The 27,964-nt window shown below is 39.3% G+C and overlaps 1 protein-coding gene across 1 annotated transcript; it reads left to right on the top strand.

Annotated features, from left to right (window-relative positions):
* Positions 1–1,334: 1,334 nt before the first annotated feature.
* LOC122565251 (G protein-coupled receptor 54-like) lies at positions 1,335–27,939 on the top strand. Its single transcript, XM_043721026.2, has 6 exons — positions 1,335–1,484; positions 1,605–1,849; positions 2,673–2,797; positions 21,932–22,067; positions 22,802–23,040; positions 24,804–27,939. Exons 2-6 carry the CDS (start codon positions 1,609–1,611, stop codon positions 25,158–25,160), a joined length of 1,098 nt encoding a protein of 365 aa, XP_043576961.1. The 5' UTR covers positions 1,335–1,484; positions 1,605–1,608; the 3' UTR covers positions 25,161–27,939.
* The last annotated feature ends 25 nt before the right edge of the window (positions 27,940–27,964 follow it).

Raw genomic sequence — 27,964 nt, forward strand, 5'->3', positions numbered from 1 at the left:
GTCATTGACAAGGCCAGTATTTGTTGCTCATCCCTAATTGCCTTTAAGCTGTGTGGCTTTCTTGGTCATTTCAAAGGGCTGTTATGAGTGAACCATATTTCTCTGGGTCTGGAGTCACATGTAGGTCAGACCAAGTAAGGATGGCAGATTTCTGTGCCTAAAGGACATTAGTGAACCAGATGGGCTTTTACAATAATTGAAGATAGCTTCATAGCCACAATTATTGAGACTAGATTTACATTCCAGACTTATTGCTGAATTTAAATTCCACCAACTGGTGATGCAATTTATTGCATGTCCTTACAGCAGTAACCTGAACGTCTGAATTAATAGTTTACTGATTGTACCACAGCACAACCATTAAGTGAGTTGGGATAACTATTTCTGGTTTTAGTCTAATATGAATGCAAGGGACAGATTTAAACCCCCAAAATTAAATAATTCTGTTTTATTTGTCTACAGGATGTGGGTGTCATTGGCCACAAGTTATTGCCTACAGGGCAAAAGAAAGTCAACTATGTTTGCTGTGGTTCTGGAGTCATATGAAAGCTACCCAAGGTAAGGATAGCAGGTTTCCCTCCCCAAAGAGGATGAGGGAATTAGACGGGATTTTGTAAGACAGTTAAAGATGCTTACATGAAGGGTGGCATGGTGGCTCAGTGGTTAGCACTGCTACCTCACAGCAGCATGGTCCCTGGTTTGATTCCTGCCTCGGGCGACTGTCTGTGTGGAGTTTACACATTCTCACTGTGTCTGTGTGGGCTTCCTCCCACAATCCAAAGATGTGTAGGTTAGGTGAATTGGCCATGCTAAATTGTCCATAGTATTAGGTGCATTTGTAGGGGGAATGGGTCTGGGTGGGTTACTCTTCAGAGGGTCGGTGTGGACTTGTTGGGCCAAAGGGCTTATTTCCATACTGTAGGGAATCTAATCTAAAAATACCATTAGGCTATTGTTTGTTCTATTTTGGATTTTTATTGAATTAAAATTTTACCATTAGCAATGATGGGATTTGAATCCATATCTTGGAGTTATGACTCACTAATCCAGTGACATGAATCCAGTTAACAAAATATATTTACATAAAACACAGAAGAAAATAATTTTTGTTCAAGATCTTTGTATAAGTACAAGCACAGAAACAACTGAAGAAATCGAGTAGTTTGTTATAATTTGACTTTAAAGAAACCTTTCTTTCTTTTTATAAGGATTTGAGCAGCGTCAGATCGGATTTGAGGAGAGCGCAATTCTGATCCTCGGCTATGATTTCAAAGACACATTATCGATCACGTCAACGTCTACAATAAAAAAAAACCGTTTGCACTCGCCTGGCATCAAGCCCGCCTTCCTTTGCTCCGTCTCTGATTCGTGCCAGTGAATTCGGAGTGAGATCGCGGATGATGCAGAGAACTGATTTGGCTCAATCGATAAATGGCTAAACGTTTCGTTAACCAAGTGTTAAAGTCAGAATAGCATCTGGACAGGTACCATGACCTACTGGACAGGAAAACCTGGCTGAATCTCTCGGGGAATTTTAGATTACTGATTGTTATTTTTTCCCTCTGTGTAAAGTGGTTTTAACTGCACTGGTTTTGATTCCTTAGGAAGATGCTGGGAGCTTCTGTGGACTCCTCCACCAATGAGTCTTTCGAGTATCTGAACATTTCATGTTTGGGGAACGTCTGTAGTAACACGACAGTCGCTCCGAGACCCCCAGTGTTGATGGACGCCTGGCTGGTGCCTCTCTTCTTCGGGATTCTCATGGTGGTGGGTCTGGCTGGAAACTCGCTAGTGATTTATGTGGTAACGAAGCACAAGCAGATGCGCACAGTTACCAACTTTTACATAGGTAATAGCATCGATAACTAAATCCATCGAGTTTTAGTAGTATCTCATCTCCCTTTTTGGACTTTTTCAGTGATGCCAGGATACTAATTAATCGCCCTTCACATAAGCTTTTGTTTTTGCATTTAGTTAACGTTGTTCTTGCAACCAGATAACTACCCCATCAATCCAGGCTGGGGACCGATTCTGATATATGCTGGCAGGCCTGCATCACTGCCTGGGTTGTTTCAAAAGAATAAACAGTGATTGATTTATAACGGCAATCAGGATCTGTAAATTACGTGCAGATTTATGCATGAGTAATTTTAAAACTATCAAACTATGATTTTTACAATCAGAGGTAGTCTGAAATTAATGAAAATCTAATGTGAGGGGAAAGGTATATTTTATTTCAACATGTATTAGATAATGATTAAGTGTAAGCTTTTTTAAATTTTTTAACAAAAGACAGATTTAAATTTGTAATTGCAAATTTTCTGAGTTAATGTTTTGTTTTGTTTTAAATTAAACCAGTAGCAGTAAAAATTCAGAAAAAGTATTCATTTTATGTTTGTAAATCTAAAAATAATCTTTGTATAAATATCACTTTTGATACACAATCCTTCAGTTCTTGATTAAAAGGTTATATTAACCCAGCACACAGTGCTCTGTGAAAACATTCTAATCTATTTATCTAAGTATGGTAATAGCACTGTAGTATTTGAGTTTTCTAAATTATAATAATAATTATGAGAACAATGGTGGGTAATTGCTTTGACTGTAACTTGGTTGATTTCCCAATTCTCTTTTAGACTGAAATTATTCTAAGCTTTTCTTTCTTTTTCTAGCAAACTTGGCTACAACTGACATTATTTTTTTGATATGCTGTGTCCCATTCACTGCAGTCCTATACCCACTCCCGAGCTGGATTTTCGGGGAATTCATGTGCAAATTTGTCAATTACATACAACAGGTGAGTTTCCAAGTTTTTCTGATGAATGCCTGTTACTGTGAACTGACCTAACATGGATACATTCTCTGAGCCATGCTAAGTCCAAATTTCATGGGCCACAGTTCAGACATTTATTTATTTAGTGTTTGCAAATACCCCTAATGTCTTTTAAGGAAGGAATTCTGCCATCCTTACCTGATCTAGCAACAATGTGACTCCAGGAGGATTATTGCTTGTTGATGATTTAATAGGAACAAATCTTGCCAAATTAATATGCACCATTCTATCTTACCATATATTGCAAGCAATACTGAACCGAGAATTCTTGACATGGAAGTTGAAGGCATCCGTGGTGATTTAGCTCACCACAAGCTTCATCACTAACTTATCCACAGATATTGGCAACTGATAATTGCCAACTGTTCAGGATCTTCATGGCACCTCTCCAATACATTTTCATGATGCCAAGGAAGTTGAGACCTGTACTTCAGGGTGAACTAATAATTAGCATTGAAAGACTGCAACAGTGATGCTTCTTACTCCTAGGCAGACACCCAGCTGATGGACTGGGCCTGGCTGTGTCTCAGGGATATTTGCTTTCTGTCAGTGCTTTAGTCAGCGACTACCTGCAAGTTCAGAGAATCCCTGCATTGCCTTGCATTGTTGATTAGCAGTGTTACACAACCAGGCAGGACGCCTTGCTAATGGCAGTCCTCATTCAAGAGGGCAGAGATCTTGCTGCACAGCAAATTGCTATGTCAACGAGGTAAAAACAATGACTGCAGATGCTGGAAACCAGATTCTGGATTAATGGTGCTGGAAGAGCACAGCAGCTCAGGCAGCATCCAAGGAGCTTCAAAATCAACGTTTCGGGCAATAGCCCTTCATCAGGAATAAAGGCAGTGAGCCTGGAGCGTGGAGAGATAAGCTAGAGGAGGGTTGGGATGGGGAGAAAGTAGCATAGAGTTCAATGGGTGAGTGGGGGAGGGGATGAAGGTGATAGGTCAGGGAGGAGAGGGTGGAGTGGATAGGTGGAAAAGGAGATAGGCAGGTAGGACAAGTCATGGGGACAGTGCTGAGCTGCAAGTTTAGAACTAGGGTGAGGTGGGGGAAGGGGAAATGAGGAAACTGTTGAAGTCCACATTGATGCCCTGGGGTTGAAGTGTTCCGAGGCGGAAGATGAGGCGTTCTTCCTCCAGGCGTCTGGTGGTGAGGGAGCGGCGGTGAAGGAGGCCCACGACCTCCATGTCCTCGGCAGAGTGGGAGGGGGAGTTGAAATGTTGGGCTACGGGGCGGTGTGGTTGATTGGTGCGGGTGTCTCGGAGATGTTCCCTAAAGCGCTCTACTAGGAGGCGCCCAGTCTCCCCAATGTAGAGGAGACTGCATCGGGAGCAACGGATACAATAAATGATATTAGTGGATGTGCAAGTAAAACTTTGATGGATGTGGAAGGCTCCTTTAGGGCCTTGGATAGAGGTGAGGGAGGAGGTGTGGGCGCAGGTTTTACAGTTCCTGCGGTGGCAGGGGAAAGTGCCAGGATGGGAGGGTGGGTTGTAGGGGGGCGTGGACCTGACCAGGTAGTCATGGAGGGAACCGTCTTTGCGGAAGACGGAAAGGGGTGGGGAGGGAAATATATCCCTGATAGTGGGGTCTGTTTGGAGTGCCGGAAATGTTGGCTGCAAGGTGATTGCAGCAATAATAAATCAGGCTGTAAAGAAATTTTTACTGCTAATCTATATTTCACCGCCATATTCATTTAGGTCCAGAACAGTTTTAATCCTCGGCATGGGTGTAACTATTAAAACATAAGTAGTGGCATTCAATATCAAGACAGTATCTGATTGAATATAGTATCATTCAATGGGTTTTTTTAAGAACAAAAAAAAATTCTAGTAAACAGAAATCAAACTTAAAATGAATAAAGATGATTCAGAAGGAGACTGGTGAAGTCCACATTGATCCCCTGTGGTTGAACATGGGATCACTGAGGATTTCACCAGTTTCCTCATTTCCCTTCCCCTCACCTTATCCCAGATCCAACCTTCCAACTCGGCACTGCCCTCTTGACCTGTCCTACCTGTCCATCTTCAGTCCCAACTATCCGATCCACCCTCCTCTCCGACCTATCACCATCACCCCCACCTTCATCTACCTATCAAATTCTCAGCTACCCTCCCCACAGCCTCACCCTCTCCCATTTATCTCTCAGCCCCCTTCACCCATGGGTCTCATTTCAAATGAAGAGCTTATGCTCGAAACCTCAATTCTCCTGCTCCTCGGCTGCTGCCTGACCGGCTGTGCTTTTCCAGCACCACACTCTCAATCTGTGCACAACACCTATTACAATTTTAGATGTTTTTACTGCTCCTCAGTTCCAACTACATGGTCTCCATTGAATGCTTTCCAATCATTATATTCTCCCTCATCCTTGAATAAATTTTATTTCCTCTGCCACTTTCCCAGTTTGTCCTGTAAACCTCATAACATGATATATCTAATGCCCAATGCTGACCATCCTGCAGCCATGTCTCAGTAATGGCTACTATGTCAGTATCTCCAATTTGAATTTGTGCCTACAATTCACTTAATTTATTCCTTGCAGTCCATGCATTTGTATATCGGACTTTTATTTGGATCATATACTGTGACCTTTCTCTCAGCACTGATGCTTTATTCATCTGTTTGTTTTTTCTCTCTCTTGGTTTAATCAATGCACTTCTTACAGTTTTGCCATTACCTGCCATATCTGAAGTTGGATTCCTTACTGGTTCTTTACTGTCTATCATGTTACTTGATTTTGAAACTGTATTGACTTCCCCCAAGACCTCTCCCCGGCCATTTACTAGTTTAAAGTCCGTGTGACCATGCTATTTTGATTATCTTTTCTATATGTTCATGACATTTTAATGATCTACGTATTTGCACCACCACATCTTTTGAACCTCCACTGTTTCTAATTTTACACCATTTAGAAAATTCCCTCAGCCATCCTTTTTTATTCTGTAGTGGATGATCTCACATTTGCCTATATTGAATTCTATTGCCTTGTTTTTGCTGAATCACTTAATCTTTAGCATCTACTTGCCATTTAATCATCAACACTGCTTAACTTTGGATCACTGAAGATGTGGCTCTCTATCTCAATATCTAATCACTAAATACAGTAAATATTTGAGTTCCGAACGCAGATTCCTGTGAGTTGCTGCTTATTATGCTCTGCTGTATAGAATATCTTACTGTTATTCCTACTCACTATCTCCTACCACTCAGACAAATTCCTAACCAGGTCAATAATGTGCTTTTAGTTTCATGGGCTTCAACTTTAGTTATCTCTAATGAGAGATTTATCAAATGTCTTCTGGCAGTTCACATAATAAACATTCACACACATTTAATACCTTGGATTTTCCTTACAAATATTCAGTCAGATTTATCACGCAAGACCTACACTTTTACAAATTAATGTTAATTCTTTCCAGTCAACTAATACTTTTCAAGATGTTCAATCATTCTATGCTTAACTATGGATTCAAGTAATTTCTCTGCAAGAGCTGTTAGATTAACTTGTCTCTAACTTTGGTTTTCTCATCCATTTTCTTACGTAACAGAGTGGCATGTGCAATTTTCCAATTGAAAAGAAAATGCCTAAATTGAGTCAACTTTGGAAGATTATGCATAGGGCATCTGCCATTTTCTCAACTACTTCTTTTAAAATCATGGGTTGGAAGCCATTTGAACCTAGAGATTGGTCACTCTAGTTTTTTTTAAAAATAGTACTTTTGTCATAATAATGTTGGTGACTTCATGTCTTTTATTCAACATTAGTTTCCTTGTGGTGTACAGCATGATATCCTAATCTCAACTGTAATTACTGATAATTACAAAGTAATTATTAAATAGGAGGATTCTGGGTAATCCATGATGGAGGACAAGAAAACATTGAGGCTGTGAGAGCTGCTTCTTTCCTGAGGTATTTTAGGCGTTGGAGGTAATTTTCTCAAATTCCAGGAGCAATAATTGCTATTTCATAAGATGTTGCATTGTTTTGGAACTTCGGGGAAAAGATAGATCAAAACAATGGCACTTTAAAAAGGGGGTAGAGAACAAAAGCATTGACCACATGATCAGTGAGAGAAAGAGAAAGAAACCTACACTGCTGTCTGACAAACCAGTGAATCTGCACAGTTACTGCTTTTGCAGTTTGAGTTCAAGTATTTCTGAACATCAGAGTGCATCTAAGAAAAATGAACAAACAGCAAAATTTACAGCTGGAGGAATATGTGTGGGAGAGCTCACAGCACAGGAGCAGATAAGTGCATGGTTTTTAGGTGTAACCTTGCTGTCTTTTTTTTTAACAATGAGTAGAACAAATTCTTTTTGGTTATATGTTTTATGGACATCTGTCTTGATTAAAATTTAAAAATATAAAACATAAGTACTAAGTTACCCTGGAATTTTTTTTTTAGAGCAGGAAGACTGTGCTACTTTCTGGGTGTGTAGATGTTAGGGTGCAAAAATGGCCTTTAGTAGAGTAATGTGCTCTTCCTGTTGGATGTGGGTGATTAGGGAGAATTTCCATGTTACTGATAATTATGTCTACAGTAAGTGTGTTTGGTTGTGAATCCTATCAGATCACATGGAGCGGTTGGAGTTGCAGTTAGAAGCATGAGGAATTTACAGGACAAAGGGGTGTGATGGACGGCAGTTATAGGAAGGGAGAAAAACTGAGATAGGGCCAGGTAGATGGGCTACCACCACGAAAGATAGAAGAGGGAGGCAGGAGTGCAGAAGCCTCCTGTGGCTATTCCCATCTCAAACAAATATGCTGTTTTGGAAAATGTAGGGGGTGATGGACTCTGAAGAGAATGTAGCATAAACAGCCAAGTTTTTGGTACCGAATCAGGCTATAATGTAATGAGGGGTACATCAGGTTCCAAGCGATTGCTTGTAATAGGGGACTCTCTAGTCAGAGGCACAGATAGACGTTTCTGCTGCTGGCAGCAAGAAATCAGAATGGTGTGTTGCCTCCCTGGTGCCAGGATCAAGGATATCTCAAAGAGAGTGCAAAATATTCTCAAAAAGGGGAGAGGGACCAGCAAGAGGTCATTATACACATTGGAACTAATGACATAGGAAGGAAAAAGGATGAGACAACATAGGAATTTAGACAGGAATTTAAAAAGGAGGTCCTCAAGGGTAGTAATATCAGGATTACTCTGGTGCTTTGAGCTAGTGAGGGTAGGAATAGGACGATAGAGCAGATGAATGTGTGGCTGAGGTACTGGAGCAGGGGCGAAGGGTTCATGTTTTTGGATTAGATCTCTTCTGGGGTAAAAGTGACCTGTATAGGATGGATGGATTGCACCTGAATTGGAAGGGGACTAATATACTGGTAGGGAGGTTTGCTAGAGCTGCTTAGGATGATTTAAAGTAGTGCGTGGGGAGGGGGGGAGTCAGGGAGATAATGAAGAAAAAGATCAGTTTGAGACTGGTACAGTTGGGAAAGGGAACAAGTCAAACAGTCAGGGCAGGCAGGACCAAATCAGAGAACGAGGTAAATTTAAACTGCATTTATTTCAATGCAAGAGGTTGAAGAGGGAAGGCAGATAAACTAGAGGCATGGTTAGGAATATGGGACTGGGATATCATAGTAATTACAGAGACCTGGCTCAGGGATGGACAGGATTGGCAGCTTCATGTTCCACGATATAAATGCTATAGGAAGGATAGAAAGGGGACAAGAGAGGAGGGGGAATGGTGTTTTTAGATTAGATTACTTACAGTGTGGAAACAGGCCCTTCGGCCCAACAAGTCCACACCGACCCTCCGAAGAGTAACCCACCCAGACCCATACCCCTACACCTAACACTACGGGCAATTTAGCATTTCACCTAACCTGCACATTTTTGGACTGTGGGAGGAAACCGGAGCACCCAGAGGAAACCCATGCAGACATGGGGAGAATATGCAAACTCCACACAGACAGTTGCCTGAGGCAGGAATTGAACCCAGGTCTCTGGCGGTGTGAGGCAGCAGTGTTAACCACTGTGCCACCATGTCGCCCATGCGGGATAACATTCCACCTGTTCTTAGGGAGGATATTTCTGAGAAAATGTCCAGAGAAGTTATTTGGGTGGAACTGAGAATTAAGAAAGGGATAATCATCTTATTGGGATTGCACTATAGACCCCCCAGTAGTCGGTGGAAAGAAAAATAGGGTGGTAATGGTAGGGGATTTTAACTTTCCAAACACAGACTGGGAGTGCCACAGTGTTAAGGGTTTAGGTGGAGATGAATTTGTTAAATATGCACAAGAAAACTTTCTGATTCAGTATGTGGATGTATCTATGAGGGAAGGTGCAAAACTTGCCTACTCTTGGGAAATAAGGCAGGGCAGGTGACTGAGGTGTCAGTGGGGAAGCACTTTGGGGCCAGCAACCATAATTCTATTAGTTTTAAAATAGTGATGGAAAAGGGTAGACCAGATCTGAAAGTTAAAGTTCTAAATTGGAGGAAGGCCAATTTTGACAGTTTTAGAGAGGAACTTTCAAAAGTTGATTAGGTCGGATGTTCGCAGGTAAAGGGACATCTGGAAAATGGGACACCTTCAAAAATGAGATAATGAGAGTCCAGAGACAGTATATTCCTGATAGGGTGAAAGGCAAGGCTGATAGGTGTAGGGAATGCTGGATGACTAGAGAAATTGAGGGTTTGGTTAAGAAATAGAAGGAAGCATATGTCAGGTATATAGCAGCAGAGATTGAGTGAATCCTTAGAAGAGCATAAAGGCAGTAGGAATATACTCAAGAGGGAAATCAGGAAGACAAAAAGGGGACATGAGATAGCTTTGGCAAATAGGCTTAGGTAGAATCCAAAAGCATTTTATAAATATATTAAGGACAGAAGAGTAACTCGGGACAGAATAGGACCCCTCAAAGAACAGCAAGGCAGCCTTTGTGTGGAGCGACAGGAAATGGGGGAGATACTAAATGAGTATTTTGCATCAGTGTTTATCTGGAGAAGGACATGGAAGACACAGAATGTGGGGAAGAAGATGGTGACATCTTGGAAATGGAAGAGGAGGTGCTGGGTATTTTGAAATGCATAAAGATGGATAAATCTCCAGGACTTGATCAAGTGTGCTCTAGAACTCTGTGGGAAGCTAGGGAAGTGATTGCTGTTCCCCTCGCTGAGATATTTGTATCATTGATAGTCACAAGTGAGGTGCCGGAAGACCGGAAGTTAGCTAACATGGTGCCACTATTTAAGAAAGGGGGTAAGGAAAAGCCATGGAACTGTAGACCGGTAAGCCTGACATTGATGGTGGGCAAGTTGTTGGAGGGAATCCTGAGGGACAAGATTTACTGTACTTGGACAGGCAAGGACTGATTAGGGATAATTAACAGGGCTTTGTGTGTGGGAAATCGTGTTTCACTAATTTCATTAATTTTTTTGAAGAACGAATGAAGAGGATTGATGAGGGCAGATGTGATCTATATGGGCTCCAGTAAGATGCTTGACAAGGTTCCTCATGGTAGACTGGTTAGCAATATTAGATCACATGGAAAAGAGGGAGAACTAGCTATTTGGATACCGAACTGGCTCAAAGGTAGAAGACAGAGGGTGGTGGTGGAGAGTTGCTTTTCAGATTGGAGATCTGTGGCCAGTGGTGTGCCACAAGGATCAGTGCTAGGTCTACTGCTACTCATCATTTATATAAATGATTTGAATATGAACATAGGAATGAACATAGTTAGTAAGTTTGCAGATTACACCAAAATTGAAGGTGTAATGGACAGCGAAGAAGGTTACCTCAGAGTATAACAGGATCTTAATCAGATGGGTCAATGGGCCGAGGAATGACAGGTGGAGTTTAATTTAGATAAATGTGAGGTGCTGCATTTTGGAAAGGCAAATCAGGGCAGGAATTATGGTAAGGTCCTAGGGAATGTTGCTGAACAAAGAGATTTTGGAGTGCAGGTTCATAGCTCCTTGAAAGTGAAGTCTAAGGTAAATAGGACAATGAAGAAGGCGTTTAGTATGTTTTCCTTTATTGGTCAAAGCATTGAGTGTCGGAGTTGGGAGGTCATGTTGCAGCTGTACAGGACAATGGTTAGGCTACTTTTGGAATATTGTGTGCAGTTCTGGTGTCCCTCCTGTAGGCAGGATGTTGTGAAACTTGAAAGGGTTTAGAAAAGTTTTAGAAGGACGTTGCCAGGGTTGGAGGGTTTGACCCATGGGGGAAGGCTGAAAAGGCTGGGGGCTGTTTTCCCTGGAGTGTCAGAAGCTGAAGGGTGACCTTATAGATGTTTATAAAATCATGAGGGGCATGGATAGGGTAAATGGACATGGTCTTTTCCTGGGGTTGGGGGAGTCCAGAACTAGAGGCCATAGGTTTAGGATGAGAGGGAAAAGATTTAAAAGGGACCTAAGGGGCAACATTTTTATGCAAAGGGTGGTGTATGTATGGAATGAGCTGCCAGAGGAAGTGGTGGAGGCTGGTACAATTATAGCATTTAAAAGGCATCAAGATGGGTACCTGAAAAGGAAGTGTTTAGAGGGATATGGGCCAAGAGCTGGCAAATGGAACTAGATTAATTTTGGATATCTGGTTGGCATGGACGAGTTGGACTGAAGGTCTGTTTCTGTGCTGTACATCTCTATAACTCTTTGACTTTAAAGGTAAAGCAAAGAATTGTGGATGATGGAGCTCTGAAATACACAAAAATAGAAATTGCTGGAGAAACTCACCAGATCTGGCAGCATCTGTGGAGAGAAAACAGAGTTAATGTTTCAAGTATGGTGACCTTCTTTCAGAACAGGGTCACGTGGCTTGAAACCTTAAATTTGTTTAATCTCACCAGATCTGCTGAATCTTTCCAGCAATTTCTGTAATTATTAGAGGTAATTGTCTTTTCCTTATTGCTATTTACAGTTATCTGTTTTAGAGGAGCACAAATTATCTTGATTACCTTTTTCTCCAAACATAATTGTAAAGTTCTTTGTGCTGATTGAGATGTATTTTGCAAATATTTTTCATATTCCCTTCCATTGCTCGTATTGCCTATTTTGTTGTTGTTTGTATCTCCTCCAATCACCATGATCCATACATTTTATTTTCTCATTTTCTTGTATGATTGTCCCTGAACTCTTTACTGTTATTTTGTTAGTTTTTCAGGCAAATAAAGCTCTTATCCCTTGGGAGAATGGACTGGTTCTGAATGATAATACAACACTTTTGAGCACCTTTCACAGTTCTTGGGCTAAAGCAATTAAAGGGATATTGGGCAAGTGCTGGAAAGTGGAATTTGTGTAGATAGGTCAGTGCAGATCTGATGGACTGAAGGGCCTCTTCTACTCTGTGTGACTCTATTCACTCTTATTCATACTGGAATATTTTAAATATCCTAAAAACACTGAAGAAGTTTGCTACTTTTCTGCTTATTCCAATCTCTATACAAGTTAAAATCTTCAACTCAAACCATGCTGCCTCTGCTACATGCTGAGGGGTTATACAGCATGACAACATATATTTTATTTAATTACTGTATACTTGTTGTCTGTGAAGGTCAAATATGAGAACTAACTTGTAAGCAATTATTCTTCACTTTCGAAAAAAAAACTTGACAAAAGTGAAGCAATAACTCTTAAAAATACCTTAAGGTGTTTGAGCTCAATACAGTAGGAGACACAGATAATGCTTCTTTATATAGAAAGTGATCAAACAGGATCTGCCATGAAATTGGATTAATCTATTTAAATCATGTTCTGTTCTTACCAGGACCTCATCCTTTCCCAGTTCTGCATCCTCCTCCAGCATTATAACCCTCTGATAACCCAGCAATCCTCCAATTCTTGCCTCTTGTGCATCTTTCATCTTGTAATTGATCATTGTGCCTAAGATTCAAAATCTCCTTTCCTCTCTCATCCTTCTCTAAATATATCCTTCTACATCTCTGCTTTAGGAAGCTGCCTGAAACCTACCTCTTCAATCAAGCATTTGATCACCTGTCCTAATAATCCCTAATTTGATTGAGGGTTAAATTTTGTATAACACTCATAGAATCCCTACAGTGTGGAATTAGGCCAAACAAGTCCACACAGATCCTCTGAAGAGAAACCACCAGACCCATTCCCCTACTGTATTACTCTATATTTACCCCTGACCCTACACATCCTTGAACCCTATGGGCAACTTAGCCTGGCCAATTCACCTAATCTGCACATCTTTGGATTGTGGGAGAAAGCCAGAGCACCCGGAGCAAACTCACACAGACACGGGGAGAATGTGCATACTCCACACAGATAGTTGCCCGAGGCTGGAGTTGAAAATGGGTCCCCAGTGCTGTGAGGCAGCAGTGTTAACCACTGAGCCACCATGCTGCCACTCCTGCAAAGTGTCTTGCAATGATTTACTTTTTTAAAAATGCAGTATAATTTCAAGCTGCTGTAAGAAGCAAAACAACGTTGGAAAGAAAACTAAATAGTGTCAGAAATAGGCAGTCTAGAAAAACAAGGGAAAAATGTGTTCAAGGACCATTTATCCTTTAAAGCTATCTTGTGGTCCCTTTATAATTGGAATGTGTATGGGAGCATGTTTGTTACAAATAGTAACATTTATCACAAAAATAATAATTAGAATAGAATAGCCTTTATTGTCACATGCACTCGAATGATTGCAGTGAAAAGATTGTAATGCTGCTGCTTTGGCACCATCTTCGGTACAGGGTACCTAAGTACAGATACTTTAAGTGTTTGCTACAGAATTGAAAGAGTAAAAAAGAAGTCTAGCATAGGAATACAAAGTTTTCAAATGTACTTGAATTACACAATGTCCAGAATATGAATAAAAAATATCTTTAATAAGTACTCAAATTATAGTCCTTTTCACTGAGTCTGTGCCTGCCGGGCTTCAGAACACGAGGCCTTGCTGCCTCCACATGCCAGGCTCTGGCCTGTGACTCGTCTCCTAGGCCACCCTAGGCTTGGACTGCCTCCTCAAGCCATGCTCCAGCCCACAGCTCTCTTCCAGGACTCATCTCCCAGGCCAGCCTGGACTCAGATTGCCTCACACTCCAGGCTGTGGCCTGTGAATTGCCTCTGGGACTCATCTCCCACGCCATCCTAAGTTTGAACTGCCTCCTACTCCAGGCTCCTGCCCACAACTGGCCTCCAGGACTCATCTCCCAGAAGGACTCAAATCCTTCAGAATTCCTGAATTCATTAAGTACAGAAATGTCAAAAATAAAGTATTTACTGATAGACTATAGTTCTTATGGGTAGTTTCTGAGTGTAAAATCTTCTGGGTAAATGTTTGCAGTCATACTAGCAATCAGTCTCACAGTATCAGTCTTAGGTTTTTTCTTTGAGCTGTAGTGATCTGCTTGATGTGCTACATGGTATTTTCTTTTGTCTGTTTGTGCAACCTTTGCTAGTGAGTGGAGGTGCACAAAAGGATGGATGCATAATAACAGATAATTATACATACATTTTAAACATCAGGCTTAACCACACTCATTAAAAAAAGTCAATGAATTGAATGTGAACATTCGAATTATTCTTATATCTGTGTGCATGTATACTTGTGTGTTGCAGGAACAATGAATTATCCACCATTGCTAGATCCTTTTTTTAACCTTCAGCCCCTTTCTGTTTTGTGGTAGATTTCACACAGTTTGCCCTGTACAAAATCTATACACTAAATTATGACAGTATAATTGGCTAAATTTCCATTTGTATCTGTTGTAACTCAAGTACTTACTGAACAGCTAATTTGTTTACTATGATTCAGATAGAAATGGGATAATTAACTGATATCCTGCCATATGGATGGTTAAACAGCCTAACAGAAGAATAGAGGATTTATGGGTAAATGATTATAGCATATGATTCTACCACTCAATTTTACACATTTTGTTTTCTTATTTCTCTCACTATTTATAAGAAAACCATACAAAAATATATTTTAGTTTGTACAATCTTTAATTTTGTCTTCCAGCATTATGATTGTTATGTTTCACATGGCATCTTAATGCTATAGATGAAAGATTTATATGTTATTGTAATAGCAGAAACTGAAATATACTGTTGAGACAATGTCTATTCCTGAATGATTCTGCTGCAACCTTAAAGATTTATATGGAGCATTACTCTAAAAAAAAACTATTATTTTCTCATCAAGGACGTCTGACTCATTACTTTGTGAAAAGATAATTTGATCTCTTAAATGCTCATATTCTCATTCAGAGGAATCCCTTTGAAAGCGAACAAATATAAGCATAGAAATTTTGCAAACTGAGATCACAAGGCAATTTTCTGTTTAACTATTTGACAATAGAATTAAAAAATGTTTGGAACTCCTAAAATTTCAACCATTAAGAAATGAATCTAATTTAATTAAATTCCTTTACCTGTATACATATTTAGAGTTCTTGAGCAAATTTAGTGCCTGTCCTGTGAGCTAACAACAATGGTGTCTATTTATCATATTTTATTTATGAAATAAAATGCCATTAACCACAATTGAAATTTCCAGTTGTTCTCATGTGGTTACTGGCAAATGTACTGAACAACATTGCACTATACTTTATATGTTAAGGTAAATGGTAACTATATAGGAAACCTATTTTAGGTTTTTACAACTATGCTGTAATTTTTGATGGCTGTGTGTGCTGTGAACGTAAACCCTAAAATTATGTCAATGTGACTCTAGTAGGGTCAACCTTGATGCTTTTTTTTGAAATGAATAATTTTCACTGAAAATATTTTTATCAGAGCTGCAGTTCTGTTAAACTTCGTCCTTCAGAATATTGGCCTATCCTTGAAAATGGGCTTGGGTATTAGGTTAAATAATTATCCTGTGCTTGTTCATTGTGTAGAACAGTACATTTGTGCTGTTTGTTGGATAACATTGGTACTGTGTGCAGCGTCATGGTTCATTGACTGCATATATCAGCAGGTGACCTAATATCACGCATGGTTCATGTTTCTGAATCTGTGCTGTGATACTTTGAGGAATGGTTAAGTATATGAGACAGCAAACATCAAGGTTTTCAAACACTGCAATGGAGCTTTTGATGGAAAGGGAGAAAAGTATTTTGTATCCATGCAGAGCAGGAGGGCCTTCAGACAGATACTCAAAGGGATGAAACTGGACAGACCACCCAACATCAACCAAAATACTAAAACTGACAAATGGCAAACTCAGTCCTGTCAACCCTCCAAAGTGTTCCCTATCAAAATCTGAAGGCTAGTGCCAAACTGGGAAAGCTGTTTCCTTGACTAATCAAGCCACACCCTGATTCCCTGCAGCAAGAAGATTCCCTAGACCTTGCAATAAGAAACCCTCTGAAAAGCTTAACACAACTTGGACTTCGCTTAAAAAGAAACATAAGATTCAGCCCAAAAGCAACTCACACCAGGTTTCGTCACTAATAGAAAAATAACTCTATTGTAACACTCTGCTCACGTTAAAGATAAGTGAAAAGCAAAGATTTCTAATCTACTAGCATTTAATTTAAACTATAGTCCTTCAAAACCCCCAAACACACAAATGCTCATTCAAAATTAAGATAGACAATGGCCAGCAGGTTTGACACAGATACTATAGCTGGAAAAATGACATGGATAGGGTAAACAAAATTTCAAAGGTCACAAATCCCTGATTGCAAGTATTGATCATAATGCCTTACACAGTCTTTTGTGATTTTTTTTTCACACTGATGACATGTCTAGGGTAATGGTCGTTCTTTCAATCAGTAGTTTCCAATGTTTCCAGTATCAAGGCACACTTCAATGAGACAAACAATTCCATAGATGACCCACTTTTTTCAGCTAAATTGATCGCTCATAACAAATTTAAGAGGCATTTGGACAGACACATGACCGGACTGGGAATAGAGGGATAGGGACTATGTGCAGGTGGATGGAATTAATTTAGAATGCCATCATGGTCAAACCAGACATGACGGGCCAAAGGGCCTGTTAATACTACTAGCATTTATTGTGGTTCTGGCCTTACTAGAGAGTTTTGCAACATTGTGCATCTAACAAGCTAAAGAAAGATCAAAAGTATTAATGTTTCAAATGTTTTAACTGTGAGCACAGACACATTTTCAAAATCTGCTCAGTTCAACTTCAATCACAGCTATGATTTGTTTATATGCAGGCACAGTTAAGGTTTCAGCAATGGTATGGTGTTTATTTGATTTTGCTACAAGTTCATCCACCTGCTAACTAGCCTCTTGAGCTTTAACCAATACGTGCACACACGCTCCATTGACATTGGGTCTGCTTGATGTTTTGTTCTCTCAATCTCTTAAAAGTACTGAATGTATCTGTTCACAACAGATGGATGTTTCATCTATAAATGACATCTTAATTTACTTGGTATCATCACAGTGTTTGTCAACATTTCTCTGCAAATGAGACATTCAGGTACGGCACGTGACATTTCCTTGCTATGAAAATTCACAGGCTGGATCTCATTATATAGTCTCTGAACAGTTCTTGCTTTTTGGTTTTGGGTTCAGATGTTTAATTGATTGAGTTAGCTTAGGAATTGACTCTTGTCACAAGAATTTTATTCATTTCTTCTTAGATTGTATTCTATGACTTAGAGCAGTGGCTTAAGTAAAAACATTACAATATCTTCATCTTAAAATTTGTGCTGATGTGGAAACATGTCCAAGCAGGCAAGCCACTTCAGCAGACGTTCAACAACAGCGTGCCTCTTTCCTGTTCATGCGCAGTTTCTTCACATCCCAGAGACATGATCTTCGATCATTGCATATGGTCAGACTGGATGTTTGGGCACAAGCAGGCTGCATAACGAACAGATTTCCGATCTTCTGCAGTGCATGGTGTCAAGTCTTCATGCATACCATGGTATCGAAAGCCTGCGCAAAACAGTGCTGCTTCTCAAGGAATTTCACGGTGCACTTCTCACCTTGCTACGGCACACAAGTTGAAAACCTCTGCTTTAAATAAATGGTTGATCGGGTCTTGTTTTAGAATTGTTCTAGTTTTTTAAAATTTTCTGCCAATGGAGGCATAAAGAGTGAGATAGACTCTTTCTGTACACAGGAAGTGAATGTTTCTTTCACTCTGCTGCCTTGGTACTTTAGCACTGTATTTCAACCAATCCGAAGGTTATTGTCAGACAGAATTTCTTTAACTTGAAAGATTCTCTTCCTCTCACTTTTTCAAAAACAACATTGCATCGCATAGCTCAACAATGTACAGCACTTGATTTTTTAAAGTTGCAAACCTCAGCTGGTATTTCAATTTTAGGGGTCCAATGTCTATATCATTTTAATCACAAAAAAGAAGTATATGTGGCCCCTTATAATATAGATATGAAATGCTTTGGGCTGGATTTTGCCAGCCTTTTAGGAATAGATTGGGAAGGAGGAGGGCAGAAGGTGTTGGTGGCTTACCAGACTTTTGTTTTGCCATTTTTGAGCCATTTTGCCGCTAATGGGGATAGAGGAAGATGGCCCTTCTACTAAAAGGCCAACATAGTCTCTTAAGTGGCAAGTTGAAAGCATCTTGCTGTTTCTGTTGTCATTTCATCACAGAGAGATGGCTGAGTAATTCCTGGAGGACTTCTGGTAGGTATATGAGGTGGAGAGCCCTCCTTTTCAGGCACTCATTGGCCCATGAAGGTCCTCCCACCCCTGTGGGAAGGGTGCCATCTATATTCACCAACATCCAGTCTATCTCACCCAGGTCTGCCTGATTGGCCCTGATCTCAACAAACTGCACCTGACTGTGAGACACACATTCATCGCTGCACTTTCCTCCTATTGCAGTCCCAGCAGTGCCCACCATTGTGGATGGGACCTGTGAGATACCAGCACTCTGTTTGGTTAGCAGGTCATAAGCAGTTCTTAATAGGGAATTAATTGACAATTGCTAATAGGGTGTATCTCTGGGTGCCATTAAGCAGTGAAGTGGGGAGGGGTTCACTACCACTGGCTGGCAGAACACATGCCATCAGGACTAAATTCAGCCCTTTAATTCTGCTTGAGAAATTTTCTATATAGATCATGTTTAGAATATCTTGATAAGAAATATTCTATATTGCTCATTTTTAGTTTTGAAGTAATCAACTGCAAGAAGTAGGTTCAGTTAAACTATCTAAATAGATGGGCTTAACAACACATTATTTGTACAACGATGTCAAGGAAAGGTCAATTACCAGTCTCTCAGTAATTTTTCAGAACTAATTAGGTGTTACCTACTTGTAACATTATTAAATAAAGATATTGCTGGGAGTATCTGCTAACAATGTAATAGTATCCAAAACTGAGCCAACAGATCTAAAGTAAAAGTCAAAGATCTTCATGACTAGATTTGTTTTCAATAAATACCACAGTACATAGTGTCATCAACCAATGATGAAATATAATATAAAGGAGGATAGTAAGAGCTTTTTTAGGTATGTGCAAGGCAAAAAAAATGGTTAGGACTAAAATTGGGCCCTTGAAGACAGAAAGAGGGGAATATATTACGGGGAACAAAGAAATGGCAGAGGAATTAAATGGGTACTTCAGATCTGTGTTCACTGGGGAAGACACAAGCAATCTCCCTTAGGTAACAGTGGCTGAAGGACCTGAACTTAAGGGAATTTATATTTGCCAGGATTTGGTGTTGGAGAGACTGTTAGGTCTGAAGGTTGATAAGTCTCCGGGGCCTGATGGTCTACATCCCAGGGTACTGAAGGAGGTGGCTCAGGAAATCGTGGATGCGTTGGTGATTATTTTCCAGAGTTCGATAGATTCGGGGTTGGTTCCTGAGGATTGGAGGGTGGCTAATGTTATACCACTTTTTAAGAAAGGTGGGAGAGGGAAAGCAGGAAATTATAGACCAGTTAGTCTGACCTCAGTGGTGGGAAAGATGCTGGAGTCTATTATAAAAGATGAAATTACGGCACATCTGGATAGCAGTAACAGGATAGGACAGAGTCAACATGGACTTATGAAGGGGAAATCATGCTTGACTAATCTTCTTGAATTTTTTGAGGATGTAACTCTGAAGATGGACGAGGAAGATCCAGTAGATGTAGTGTACCTGGACTTTCAGAAAGCTTTTGATAAAGTCCCACACAGGAGGTTAGTGAGTAAAATTAGGGCGCATGGTATTGGGGGCAAAGTACTAGATTGGATTGAAAATTGGTTGGCTGATAGGAAACAAAGGGTAGTGATAAACTGCTCCATTTTGGAATGGCAGGCAGTGACCAGTGGGGTACCGCAGGGATCCGTGCTGGGACCGCAGCTTTTTACAATATATGTTAATGATATAGAAGATGGTATCAGCAATAACATTAGCAAATTTGCTGATGATACAAAGCTGGGTGGCAGGGTGAAATGTGATGAGGATGTTAGGAGATTACAGGGTGACCTGGACAAGTTAGGTGAGTGGGCAGATGCATGGCAGATGCAGTTTAATGTGGATAAATGTATGGTTATCCACTTTGGTGGCAAGAACAGGAAGGCAGACTACTACCTCAATGGAATCAATTTAGGTAAAGGGGCAGTACAGAGAGATCTAGGTGTTCTTGTACACCAGTCAATGAAGGCCAGCATGCAGGTACAGCAGGTAGTGAAGAAGGTTAATAGCATGCTGGCCTTCATAACAAGAGGAATTGAGTATAGAAGCAAAGAGGTGCTTCTGCAGCTGTACAGGGCCCTGATGAGACCACACCTGGAGTACTGCGTGCAGTTCTGGTCTCCAAATTTGAGGAAAGACATTCTGGCTATTGAGGGAGTGCAGTGTAGGTTTCACGAGGTCAATTCCTGGAATGGCGGGATTACCTTACACTGAAAGACTGAAGCGACTGGGCTTGTATACCCTTGGGTTTAGAAGACTGAGAGGGGATCTGATTGAGACGTATAAGATTATGAAAGGATTGGACACTCTGGCAGCAGGAAACATGTTTCCGCTGATGGGTGAGTGCCGAACCAGAGGACACAGCTTAAAAATACGGGGTAGACCATTTAGGACAGAGATGAGGAGAAACTTCTTCACCCAGAGAGTGGTGGCTGTGTGGAATGCTCTGCCCCAGAGGGCAGTGGAGACCCAGTCTCTGGATTCATTTAAGAAAGAGTTGGATAGAGCTCTCAAAGATAGTGGAATCAAGGGTTATGGAGATAAGGCAGGAACAGGATACTGATTAGGAATGATCAGCCATGATCATGTTGAATGGCGGTGCAGGCTCGAAGGGCTGAATGGCCTACTTCTGCACCTATTGTCTATTGTCTATTGTCTATAATCATAATAAGAGAGTTAATAAAAAGGGGATATAATTTTGAGGTGAAGGACAGAAGGTTTAGGGGGTACTTGAAGAATTTTTTTCATCCACAGGATGGTGGAAATCTGTAATGGACTGACTGGGAGGATAGTTGAGGCAGGAGACTGCACAATGAATAAAAAGTACTTTTATAGCTGTTGTAATATTCAAGGCTATGGGCCAAGTGGTAGAAAATAGGATATTTTGTGAAGCCCTCTATGGCTAGATAACTTACTGCATTTACTACCATAGCATATAACTAATAAGCACATTCCTGGCAAATGGAAGAAACCCATAATTTATTGTCAGCAGAGACTTGGAGCTATGAACTAAATTTGGATCAGAATTCTTCAATCCATGACAAGGGGCAAACATATTCATTGTTCATCAATATAGCTTTTTTTCTTTGGAAAGTGAATGTGTGAATCCACAATTTTTGCAGAACTTTCTTTATCTGTTAACTCTTCTTTCAGTGGAGCTGTAAAGTAACCTTGAGTGGGTCGTTTTACATTTTGTATATATCTATCTGTAGTCTTGAATTCGTAAGTCACCTCACATTCAGGCAGTCACAATGCCCATTCATAGTTGCTGCTACTCCTGTACTTCATAATAGCATGGCTGTTCCATCTGCTACTTTTGATTGTGTTTGTTTCTGGAGCCAACATTTGCCATTGATAAGAAATGATTCTAAATTTGGGGATTGTAAAATCTGATGCAGGCTTGGACAAATGATCGTGTGGGTGAACCTGGAGTTTATTATGAATCATGAATTCACCACCTTTGTTCATGCAGCATTGCACATCTCGTTGATATGAAAGCTTTCTGTGTGGTCTCTTTTTCGAAAGTATACTGTGTTGTTGCAGGTATCAGTACAGGCAACCTGTGTCACATTGACTGCAATGAGTGTAGACAGGTGGTATGTGACAGTATACCCACTCAGATCCCTGAGGCAGAGAACACCCCGGGTGGCAATGGCTGTCAGTCTTGGAATATGGATTGGTAAGTGAAAAGAAATCAAAGACTAAAATAGGAATATTTGTTTCGTATTTTTTAGAGGATGTTCATTCATTTTCTTTTGCCCTCAGTGACAATAATAAATTGTTAACAAATGTACTTCAGGAAAGGGTAATTGCTAGTTCATCATTTTAAATCTAGCTTAACAATTAAATATTAACTTTTTTGCAACCTTTATAAACAAACAAACCTGTACAATAAATCAAGTGGCTACTCATACCTGACATAGCTCAGTGTTAGCCTTCTGAACACAATTTAATCCAGATAAAATGTGTAAATAAATTGCAAAATAATATTATGTTTTAATTATATTAATTTGGCAGTACTGTAGGTATTTGTGCCTTCAGTTGCCTTGTCTTATGTTCTGGAATTCCGTCTCTAAATCCATACATCTCTTCGTCTTACTCTTCTTAAAACATTCCATAGAGCTCACCTCCAGGAACAATTTTTTGTCAACCCTTCCTAGTCTTTCCTTCACTACTTCGGAATTTGTTTATCATTTTGCTATATGAAGCGCCTTGTATATTCTTCTCTGTTAAAGTCACTCTATGAATAAATCTTTATTCCATTGTTTTATTGACTCATATTTACATTCTATATTCTTAAAATAATTATGCTTCTTATTCTAAAATAGCAAAAAATAATAATTGGAAACTTCCTAAAATGAAATAAAAATTATACTTTTATCTGAAATAGTTGCCTCTTGTATTCTGTTACAGGGTCTTTTATTGTGTCCATACCAGTGGCTATGTATCAGAAGATTCAAAATGGATATTGGTTTGGCCCCCAGGTGTATTGCAGTGAATCTTTCCCTTCTGCTTCTCATGAGAAGGCCTTTATCCTACATAACTTCTTAGCTGTCTATCTTCTCCCATTGGTCACGATCTGTGTGTCTTATACTGCCATGCTGCATCAGATGGGGCGACCAGCTGTGGAACCCATTGACAACAACTACCAGGTAGATTTTATTTGTGTTGTGAATTAATTAAAATAAACCCCCATGCTCTAGATAGCTTATCAATAGTGCTATAGGAAGCCTACTAGTTGAGCTAAGCTACAATTTTAGATTACATATATACTTGCAAATACCCAAATGATCAAGTATGCCCTGACAACATTCTGGCAATAGTACTGAAGACCTGTTTGCCAATAAGTGGCACTACAAATAAATAAAACATTGGTTTATGAATGTGATGTAATGTATGAAAGATTCTTGATTTGATTTTAACATCAAGTGGTGGCCTACAATTTTCCTGCATAGAGAAAGAGAGCAAGAATCAAAGAAGTGGAAGGTAATCAAGGAGAAAGGAGAAAGTGAGGACTGCAGATGCTGGAGATCAGAGCTGAAAAATGTGTTTCTTCAGGTTCCTGAAGAAGGGCTCATGCCCGAAACGTCGATTCTCCTGCTCCTTTGATGCTGCCTGACCTGCTGCGCTTTCCAGCAACACATTTTTCAGCTCCAATCAAGGAGAAAGAGCAGGAATTAAAAATAGTTCAACATAGTGCTGAGGTGGAGGAAAGAAACAATAATTAACAAAAGTAATTTATTTGATTCATGTAATATCAAAGAAACTATTTTCTCAAAATTCATCCTGATGAATGCTATTTTTAATTCCTTTAGCAAAATAGAAACAATGGCTTCGGTTATCAAATCACAACTATTTTAACATTTATGATAAATAATTAAAATAAATGGTTAATACCAGAATTTAAATCAGAATGTCTAGGCTAAAGTTCCATAGATTCAAACCTGAAATGAATACCATTTTGCTGCAGATATTGAGTTTCAACTAAGGATGAAATTAGGATAAAAATCTAGTTGATCATCAATAAAATGAAATTTTCAGTTTATTCGATGATCTGTAACAAATACGTATATCTTCTGATCCAACTTTCCTTTCTCTGCTTTGACTACCCAATACTTTTATCCTCAGTTATAGTTTGAGGTTATCAAATTTCTATTGGCCCAGACCTAGCTTGCACCAACTCATCTTCCCATCTCCCTTGTGCTCACTGACTTACATTGGCTCCCAGCAATACCTCAGCTGTAAAATTCTCATCCCTACTTTCAAATCCTCACAAGGTCTCACTGTCTCTGTAATCTCCTTCTGCTCTACACCTCTTTCAGAAGTCTCTCATTCCAGTCTCTTGAACATGCAACTTTAATTGCATTAATGGCAACTATGCATTCAACTGCTGAAACTTTAAGTTCTAGAATTCTCCTCTTAAACATATCCACATCTCTACTTCTGTTTTCATCTTTGGGACATTAAAAGCTACTTCTTTGATTTAGCTTTTGACCATCCATCCTATTATCTCCTTATCTGGCTTAGTGTCAAATTGTTTTTGATAATGGCACTTTAGGACACTTCACCACAATAATAGTTATATAAATATACGTTGTTGTTAATGTTAAACCGTGTAGTGAGTTGAAAATTCACTCAACTGGTTTCTCTGCTCTGGTGCAAAGTATGGGCAAATGTTCTCTGGCGAGCAGCAGGTCAAAGGGACATGTAAGAATGAATGAACAACTGGCGTTTTGCTGGAGTATTTGTGGGAGATAAGAGACTAGGTATGCAGATATTATAATGGTGTATAATCAATAATAAGGTAGATTTTACAGAGTCTTTGAAAGAATTTGATGGATTGATTGCCCTTCTCTCAGTCCTTGTTTTCATATGCTTTCAAGTTCTTTTCACAAACTATACCTGTATTTTGCAGGTTCAACTTCTTGCTGAAAGGTCAGAGGCTATGCGCACAAAGATCTCCAGGATGTTGGCAGTTATGGTCCTTCTCTTTGCCCTTTGTTGGGGTCCCATCCAGTTGTACATCCTTTTCCAATCTTTTCTTCCAAATTTTAACAGGAATTACTATACATACAAAGTCAAGATATGGGCGCATTGCATGTCCTACACAAATTCCTCCATCAATCCCATAGTATATGCATTCATGGGAGACAACTTTAGAAAATCATTCAAAAAGGCATTCCCGTTCATCTTCAAACAGAGAGTTGGGAACACAAACAATGGAAATGCTGCTGGCAACACGGAGATGCATTTCGTTTCATCTGGAACATAAGGGAATTTGATATTTTGGGATATATTGCTTAATTATTGAAAATATGTGAGTTGAACCAGGAAGGTCTGATAGAAGACTTTATATCAACTATTATTAGAATTTCATTCTCGTTGGCTAAGTGCCATCACCCATTAACAGTATCATTCAAACTTTACAGTGAATTGTTGTTCCCACACTATCTGGAATGCCAGTAACATCATCCTGTTTTCACATGAAATAAATATACTTATTATTCACATCATTTATCAATTTTGAAAGATATTTTTTCTGTAGATGATCAGAATTTAAAGCCCTGATGGTGTAAGGAAGTGTCTTACATCATGATTAACTGAGCCATAAAATCCAGAAAAGCCCTAAGATTAATCTCTAGACTTTGCTGAGGTAGATGGCATCTGTCAAGTTCCTCACTGGATGTTTCATCTAGTGTCGGAAGGGAAAAATGCAAATAAATGTGCTGTTCTTGACTATTATCCAATGATCTTTGCTGTAAATTGTGTGTGCATATGGATGTGCGTTGAGTGAAGGATTAGGTGCATGTTTGACAGCCCTTGTAATTCAACTGTTGTCACATGTTTATGTTCTTAGTGCCTCCTGGTGCTTCACTGAGTGTAATGAGATAGAGGGTCAAAAAGGTAATGACCTTATACTTAAAGGTATCCATTATTTACAACAATCATGTTGCAAGTATGTAGTTGTGAATTTTAATTAAATAGGTGATCTGTTCTATATTTCATTAATTTATATTTTGAGTGAAGCGGTGAAAGGATGAATTTGGAACAGTCACATTTAAAGAAAACAAAATATAGAATATGGAAATCTTATAATTTTTTGCAACTTTGACCCTCAGGGGTTGCTTAGTTTATTTTACAGTGCAGGAAATGATTGTAATGACAAAGTGTGAAGTACAGAGGTATCCTGTACATATTTACATGATGGTGGGGTCCTCCAAATCAGTGATGTAACCATATATACTGGACGTGTCCAAGGTAGAAACACAAACCACAGTAGAAGGATGTCTACCCCAGTCCCAACCTCAAGATAATTGCTGTCCAATAGACACAAAATGCTTGACACAAAGCATCAATAGAATGTGCCTGACAGGCTCATAGCACTAATCCACACACCCAGCTCTCCTACAGACAATTTAAGAGATGTCTGCAGAGCTTGATGAGAAACAAAATTGTCATTTTTTTCAAGTCAAGAAGAAACCATTATTCTTTTGTGACCTCAGAACATCCCAAAGCACGTCACAGCAAATCAATTTCTTTTTAGGCAGAGTGAGAGTTGTATAAAAAAGATTTCCTGTCCTGATCTCTACCCATTATATGTGTCACTTATGTGTAACAAAATCAGACAAATAACAATTAATAATAATCAGATCAATAATTTAGTGATGCTGATAGAGGAGAATTATTGGCCAGAACATCAGGATTCCATTCTGTCATGGGATCTTTTGCAACCACATGAGAAGGCAGATGGAGCCTCAGTTCAACATTGCATTTGGAAGGTGGCATTTCTGCTTCCTTGCAACTGTATTAAACTATTAGCCTGGATGATACTTTAAAAATCATAAAATACGATTTGAAACCATAACCTTCTGGTCTCAGGTAAGGATGCTACCTGCCCTCTTAGCCACAGCTAATATAACGAATGTTGAATCCTTTCTTTGAAGAGCTCTGAGCTCCAATATGTTTATAAATACTGTAGAAAATCACTATTTGTATTTAATCTCTGTGCATCTTGATAAATTGCTTCATGTACAAAATAAACATTCAGCATGTTTTTATGTATTGACCTTGCAAATATAACAATTGGCTGTTTTATTATGAAATATGATTTAGAGGCTGAAATGGGTTTTTAAATCTCCAGTTGCACGTTCTATTCTATCATGAATTAACTTATCATTGAAATAGAAAATAGCCATTACTGACCTATGCAGATCTGAAGGATTCAAGATTCCATTTCTGAAACTGGGTTGAATTATGTAGCCCAATTCAAACTGGCAGTAAAATTCTATAAAATGCCTATTCTAAGGAGAGGAACGTTCAAGCAATGCTTTCTTTCCTGACCCTGCTATTGTTTATGGATATCAGATGGGGACAGGACCAGATTTAGTTTTGACACCTTTAAGCACCCAGTTAAATAGACAGACAACATTCACTGTCTTTCAAAATGGTTGGCAGTTGAAGTAACCAAGTTAGAATTTAGGAAGGGAACCTTCCAAATGAGTTAGGTATTGTATTAGGGTATTGAGATATTCATTGACTCAATTAGTTAAAGAATAATTAAAGACTTCATATCATTGAGGGAGGCCATCATAACTTTGCAAGTTCTTTGAAGAAATAATCTTATTAGTCCACTCCTCACTCTTGTCCTCTTCTTTTCAACTTTGTGAGCATTTAAATTATGCTTCCAATAAAGGCAAATAATTACAATGACAGCACTGAATGATGGATATCATTGATGTGGCAAACTTGTAACTGGAAATAACAGCTAGGATGACAGATTCAATCTGTTACTTGTGAATGTTTTTAATTTTCAAATAGTAAGAAGGAATCTAAATCTTTATAATCTTTATAATCTTTTCTGGCACTGCATGCATTTGGCTCAAAGAACTTTGCAGATTCTGTTGCTTTATTGTGATTATAGGTATGTGGATTGTTACTTTATTTATCATTTCCATGATTTGTTATTTAAAAAAATACACACTGTACTTTTTGGTTTGTTCAGTACAGTAAGTCTTTAATAGATTATTTCAGTGGTGAATAAAATCGTACTTATTAAATTACTGTCTTAAGAACTGT

Source organism: Chiloscyllium plagiosum, unplaced genomic scaffold, assembly GCF_037043375.1.
Source record: "Chiloscyllium plagiosum isolate Xiang-an unplaced genomic scaffold, Cpla_swu_hap1 HiC_scaffold_28, whole genome shotgun sequence".
In the NCBI taxonomy this organism is placed as follows: domain Eukaryota; kingdom Metazoa; phylum Chordata; class Chondrichthyes; order Orectolobiformes; family Hemiscylliidae; genus Chiloscyllium; species Chiloscyllium plagiosum.

Excerpts from the sequence above, each read along its gene's own strand:
- LOC122565251 (XM_043721026.2), top strand. The coding sequence starts at position 1,609 with ATGCTGGGAGCTTCTGTGGACTCCTCCACCAATGAGTCTTTCGAGTAT. Across the intron at positions 1,850-2,672 it reads AGTTACCAACTTTTACATAG|CAAACTTGGCTACAACTGAC; the intron begins GTAATAGCATCG and ends TTCTTTTTCTAG. Across the intron at positions 22,068-22,801 it reads CAGTCTTGGAATATGGATTG|GGTCTTTTATTGTGTCCATA; the intron begins GTAAGTGAAAAG and ends ATTCTGTTACAG.